Below are 6,794 nucleotides of genomic sequence, written 5' to 3'. Positions count from 1 at the left end.
AGGCGCATTGTCGGCTTTTGAGGAAATTTAAGGTTTTTAGGTGTGCCTTATAGTGTGGAAAATACGGTAGTTTAAATCCCTGAATACAAATAAAGTGGCGGTTCTTTAAAAATGACAACAGATTTTCTATAGTCAGATGTCCAACAAAATTACAAGTCATGAAATATTTGTAGCTCTAAAATGGAGTTGTTGGGGGTTTTTTTATATCTGGATTGAAGGCAAGAATATTTATTTGTACTATAAAGGTTGCAGACCCCTGCTGTAGGCTAACATGAAAAGTTTTAGTTGGGTCACGTTGGGTCGCCAGTCGAAGGGCAACAAAGAGACACACAGGAAAAAGAACCATGCGCACACACAGCCATATTTACAGCAATTCAGAGAACACACATTAAAATAATTGTCGTGTTTTTGAAGTGTGGTCTGAAGCCACGGTATCCAGGGAAACCCCACGCATGCAAAGGCAGAACATTCAAACTAAATGCAGAAAGACTATTACAACCCAAAAAGTAGCACTCAGTTTCCCGCATGTTTTAATAACTAACCTCCTCCAGTGATGTCACAGTGTTGCTAACACCAGCCTTCTCTTCCAGACAAAGTTTCTCCATTTCAGTTCTGCATACAACAAACATTTATGATATGTAAAATAGATGTGAATTGCTGTTATTTGTACAGCAGTGGCAACTGTTTCAGATGTTGACCCTTTGCACGTGATCTCATGCTGTTCAGAAATCTGCCGGCTCCGCCATGACAGACGTCAAAACAACCAATGCACTACTTTAAAGCCTGTTAAAAAACAGACAGCCGGTATGTCACTTCTGTTTAGTCAATTTCATATTAGAAATGGTCATACGGTGTTGTACGGTCGGCTGCATGAATAGACAAGGATAGAAACCAAACTTGTCATTTTATTTTAAGGACGAAAGATAGGGCGGCGATAGCAGCCGTCAATCATAATGACTCTCCACCCTCGGTGTAATTGTGGATTAGATTAGCATTCATATACTTTATAAGTCTGTATGATTAGAAATACATCAAATATTACTTTATGGTGAAGGTATGCATCTAACCATTAGTAACCATGGAAACGATGCCCCACCGTCATGTAGCCGGGAGAAGAAAAAAAAAGATTTTGTATGTTTTTAATGCTTCTCCTGTATAAGGGGAAATGCTGTTTATGACATAGTGGCATAACTTATGGTGTGAAATCAGGCAAAGTCTGCAGTTTGATCAACACGTCAGGATGGAGGAGGTACGGGTCGGCTTCGAAGCGAGCTCTTTCAAACTTTTGTAATAACCAAACCCCAGCCAAGTGTGCTATGTTCACAGACACATCAGCTTGACTCAAACAAGTAGAAGCCGTGACTGTGCTGGCAAAAACAACTGTGGACAACTATTTCATTTGCTGTGTTCAGTAGTCGTCCCTCACTTCCGACATCCATCTTGACTCCTCGAATGATTAAGTGGCGTAGCAAAGGGTCAATAGTTGAAACCAAACATTTATACACCATATAAGAGACGACCTCATTTCTTACCATATTATTTTAAATCAGTCTTAACTTCCTGCTTTAGGTCAGCTAGGATTACCAAAATCAAATGAATTCCCCAATTTCCCAGAGAATTTCTTTTTTTTAATCACTGTTTTAAAATTTTAAGTTTTCTTAAGCTAAGCTAACTATGCATTTAAAGAGATGCTTTTCAAACTTCCCTCAACTTTAATAGTCGTGATAAAATAAATGAGAAACACAACACAAAAGGATTAATTCTGTATTGGCACGTTTAAGTGATGACATAATTCTACATATATTGCAAAGTGAATTATTAAACATTAGTGTGAATTATTACAAACATATGTGACAAATGTATAAGCCTTTACTTACAGTCTCTTTCAGCGACCAACACAGATTTCACCTTTGTCAAAATGTTTACGTTTGGCAGGATGCTTTTATGGTCTCCGCGATAACACTGTTCAAAAGATGACAGCTCCATAAACATTAGACTCTGTATGTATTATTTTTTAAACCACTCAGCCATGTTCAACCTGGAGAACTCGTTATGGTGCTTATAATCTCGTTTCCATGGAGATTGGTTGTTTTGATCTTTTAGGTCTGAGAGTAACAATAAGTTGAAACAAAAGACTACATTTATTTATGTATAAAAATATAATAAATATTTATATTTATTTTTATTGTTCCTTTTTTTTTTTTTTTTGCCCAAACCAACTTACCATGTATGCAAACGGTAACTGTGACTCAAAGTACAGGATCTGATGACTGTCAATGACAAAGCAAGGAAGCGTGTAAAACCATGGGATGCTACATGGAATATTTCTGGTGAATTATCAAAAAAAAAAAAATGCAGTGCAGAACAGTAGAAGAAAAAATACAGTATGTGCACCAGTTGTCAGTCGAGCTTACAGTCACAGAAAGAGGGCAATTAATATGTTTTGTTTTATCTTCATTTCAAGTTTCCATGAATTGCGCAGCCCGGACAAAGAATGCAAGAGATGGAGAAACCCAATATGTGGAAACTAATCCAAACCTGGGAGAGGAAAGTGGTGCTGGTAATCGCATTTACAGTCACAGAGGGTGCTTTTTACAGTCTTAGAAGTCTAGATGGAAATGATGGAAGACTGGAATAGGGGAACTGAGCACCTTCGAGACTCATTTAATCTCCCCATTCCCGATATGATGAGGAGGAACCTTGACAACAGAACGAGGCTGTAAAGCGTGTGTGCCGGAGAGTGCTGCTCCGAGGATTTACATACAATAATAACCCAACACAAAAGGCTGTGCAAACAGAGCAGTGGAGATTAATCTTCAACAGCATGCAGTTGTCGAAGCGGAGTCGCTCGCCTCCACTTCTTCTCATCATCATTAGAGAGGAGATGGTTGTAAAAGGAAAAGGTCGCCAACAGGAATGTCTGCTTCGTGTTTTACCTTGTTCTACCTGGGCTAAAATAAAGGAAAGCAAAAAAAAAAAAAAAAAAAAAAAGAAAAAAGAAAGGCAGTCAAATGGTTCAGCTTCCACCTTTTCCACGGGAGTGACACTGGATGCCGTGGCCAACATCGCACTCATGACTCCAGGGGTGTCTCCTGAAGGCGGATGCTGGCAAACCTTGCCACAACCCTTCTCTTGTTTCAACTTCCTCTTCCACGCTGGGCGCCTGTGAAGTCTGGCAATTATCACCATAAATGTGATTAATGTTGCGGTGAGGCTGCTGGCAAAACATGCAGACACATAAAGACACTGTAAAGTTTTTTTTTTTTTTTTTCATGATGCCATTGCATTTGCATTAAAACATCCCTAATTTTCCTTTCAAGTGTTGAATAACCTTGTAATGAGTAACCATGAAGTTGAGTCTCTTTGAACTGTTCTATTTGAACTGTTAGTGGAGCGTTTTAGTTACACTCCATGCTGTCGTTAAAGACTTTAACCTACCTTTATTTAAGTTTTTGTCCAACCAAGATGAATAATTTTGCTTAAAATGCAAGCAAAACTATCAGTTTGGTGTCATCGTGAGTCACAATTAGATGTGTCCCAACACTGGCCGTTTCTACAAAGACAACAAAGTTTCTTTGAGCATAGTTCGGCCTGACTAAAGAAAAAAAAAAGTATTTTAATTTGCACTTTTTTTTGTCCCAAATGTCAGTTTCAATTGCCGCCTCTAAATGTGCTGTTTAACTTTCAGAGTTATATCCAAAATTATTTGTGCTCACCCAATGCCTGTCTCTGTTGGGTGAGAGTCAGAATATAGCTCACCAGTCCATCACAGGCCGTACATAAAAGATTATCTGTTATTTGAATCACAAATGTCTAACTGATCACAGTTTTTAGCTGGTAATGTATTCAAATCCCCATTAGTCAAAATAAACACATAAACCCTAGCTGTAGTCTATATTTAGCCTGAGCTGGCACATTTTAGCATGCTAACGTAGCAGTCGCACTTCAGTGTGCTGCCACTCCTGTATGGCAGAGGTTTCCCAACTTCAACACTGTTTGAAAAAAGTCATTCATCTCTGCAGTTGTCCCCATGGATTAGAAAAATATTAAGGTAATTATCATATTCACATACTCTCAATGATTACATTATTATAACATCATTGTTAACACAAATAGCTAAATGCACTTAGCCATCTACAGACAGTGATGATGACTTGCTGAGGTTCAAAGCGAGAATTATAATGCGATGGGAAGACGACATATGAGACTTGGGTTGCAGCGTGGTTGCTGGTGCCAGACAGTCTGTGTAATAAACTCTGTAGCGTTAAACCTCATGCTGACGTGAAAACACTCTCCCCAGTAATAAGAATGTTTCTTAGGATGAACAGTTTGAGATGATGATATTTCGAAGAGTGGAAGATTATATTTTCTTAATTTTTTTTTTTTACTTTCAAATGTTTACATTCGTTCAGGCGCCACGTTCAACTTTTCAAATAATTGCAGGTATAAACAGTAGGGAAATGTGGGAAATCAACCCCAGAACAAAAGCTAAAGACCTTGTAAAGATGCTGGTTGAAGCTGGTGGGAGATTGTAATTATCCCCTACGGAAATGTAGCCATCATGGAGGAAGAGGCCATTACTTCAAATGGACAATATAAACCTAGCTTACAGTTTACAAAAGTACTTCAGGGGAAAAAGGCATTCATTCTTTATACATGTTATATAATTCATTCAATTATACATAGTGTAAATACATACTCATCACTTTTTAAAACCAAAGACAGCAATGATTCAATGCCAGATCCACGCTCTCAGATGAGCTGACAAACAAATTCAACATGGTGTCACCGTGATGACACATCTGTGGTCTGTGATGCACATAAAACTGATCTAATGCCAGCCGGCTTTCGCGATGTGGTGGATCTGTCACCACACCAAAAATCCCACTTTTCACTTTTTTTTCTCTAAGACATTAGTGGCACATTTTCCCAAAAGTCTTTGTAATATTTATTTTTTTCTGATCCTGGGATTGGATAAAAAAAAAAAAAGATGGTGAAAGTAATACCAAGGAGTGGGCGGAGTGGAAAACAATGTGCAGCAGTATATGAGAAACAGAAACGGTAATGATTGCTATCAGGCCATGAACACAAATCATAGCAATCAATCAATATGCTTTTATTAAAGTGGAAGTCTCTGGGGCACAAAGAGGTGCACCCAAGTGGAAATCTGGACCGATCAATGAGACAGCCGCCCGTGGCCACCTGCTTGACAAAATGTGGCGATAACACACGAAAGGAGGGGTGAGGTGGGAGGCGCCCCGCTGTAATTAGCCAATTAGCATAGACCGGATGATGCAGCAAACAGACGTGGCTTCTCTTGCCAAACCCAACACTATCCTGAAAATGTTTATATTCCCATAGAAATCAGCAACGGAAAGCAAAATTTAGAGTACATGTTGACATAGCAGAGACGTGGTGTAATTAAATGTCTTTATGCAACATAAGATCCAGAAACCTTTTGTTGCCGGTTGAGCTCAAAGCACTATTTTTGCTCAAGCAACGTCTTTGTTCTTGCGTTTTGCCTCTTGTAGCCATAACACTCCCGCTGAACCTGAACAAGGGAAGCCATGAGAGCGGCTCAGCATCCATTCGAAGGTTCGAGCACGAAGCAGGCAGTGAGCCGCCCCTCCGCTCCTCACCAGTATCATCTTGCATTTATGTTAAGTGTGTCATTTATAGAGGCTCCTCCTGCTCATTGTGTCATTTGATCTGGTGACAGCGGCAGATCTATTTGTGCATCTCTTTCATCTCTCTGTGAAGGGCATGTTATCTCCCAGCCAAAGACAGGCAAAAGCTGTGCATAAAGGCAGATGAGCTGCTTGAAGATTCATCTCCGCCGGTGCTGGCGACTCGACATTTCCCCGTAAATCTGAACGGGGTACATCTTGATTGCAGCCTGAAATTAATCATTGTCATCTCTAATTGCGTTCTGATTCACTTGCAAGCATGAAATCTCATTTGAAACATTTTTTTCCTCAAGCACTTCGGCACTTAAAAACAGCGTGGTTTGTAGCAGGAAGTGTGTCAGCACGGGGACCGGAGAGTGGGGTCACGCAGAAGCGGATCACTGCAGCTTTTGTTCATTGTTTTCTGGTTACAGCTATTGATTACCCGACTCTACCCTCAGCACTCTATTTTTGCTGTTTTAGGAGGTCAGGGGAGAAATCAATGGGCTGGGAATACCCGTGAGGGGCCTGGGATAAGTGGTGACAGGCCTGGATTAGTGAGGTCTCATCGGAACTGTAACACCGGGGATGATCAGCTGTGATGTGAGGAAGATGGAAGCAATGGACTGAAAGAGACAGAGGAAGAAAGAGAGCATGTTGAATCCAAATGACATAGAGAGTGTGTTAAAGTAATCCACCCTGTGGTGTCTACAGGTTATCAGAAACTGAACTATTGACCCAGAAGCAATGTATTTTAGTGGAACAGTAGCCTTGTAAAATCCAGCCTCTTGTTCTACGTTTCACTACGTACAAAGGGTTTGGGCTCTGGGTGTTGAGAAAAGATTGCTTATGGTGTTGAGGTTTTAAATTTTACTGTTAAAATCAAGCTCAGTGAGAGAAACACCACACAGAGCTCTGAGGGGAGATGAAAATCCCCAAATTAAATTTTTGGGGAAAATTCAATATTTTGTAGATATTTGTAGCAAATATTTTATACAAGAATTATTCATATAGATAATACAACTAATATTGAATAGCTCCATGCCTGAATTCTAAGACCTACACCACTATTGATCCAAAGGCACAACAGAGTGGCTGTATTTGCTTCTAAAATACATAAATAGGCCA

General features: G+C 39.7%; 1 protein-coding gene across 1 annotated transcript in view; it reads right to left on the bottom strand.

Moving 5' to 3' along the window:
* Positions 1 to 1,990, bottom strand: part of LOC106961516 (gastrula zinc finger protein XlCGF71.1-like) — an 11,108-nt gene extending 9,118 nt beyond the window's left edge. Inside the window, exons 1-2 of the mRNA XM_015055300.1 lie at positions 1,878 to 1,990; positions 543 to 612 (exon numbers count right to left, since the gene is read on the bottom strand). Of these exons, the coding sequence (XP_014910786.1) occupies positions 543 to 605 (63 nt within the window). The 5' untranslated portion in view covers positions 606 to 612; positions 1,878 to 1,990. The remainder of the gene's footprint in view (positions 1 to 542; positions 613 to 1,877) is intronic.
* Positions 1,991 to 6,794: the final 4,804 nt, after the last annotated feature.

This window comes from Poecilia latipinna, unplaced genomic scaffold, assembly GCF_001443285.1.
Source record: "Poecilia latipinna isolate Pla-1442-1.1 unplaced genomic scaffold, P_latipinna-1.0 Scaffold1308, whole genome shotgun sequence".
Lineage (NCBI taxonomy): Eukaryota > Metazoa > Chordata > Actinopteri > Cyprinodontiformes > Poeciliidae > Poecilia > Poecilia latipinna.
Note: the sequence above shows the minus strand (reverse complement) of the source record. Positions and strands in the feature narration are given on the sequence as shown.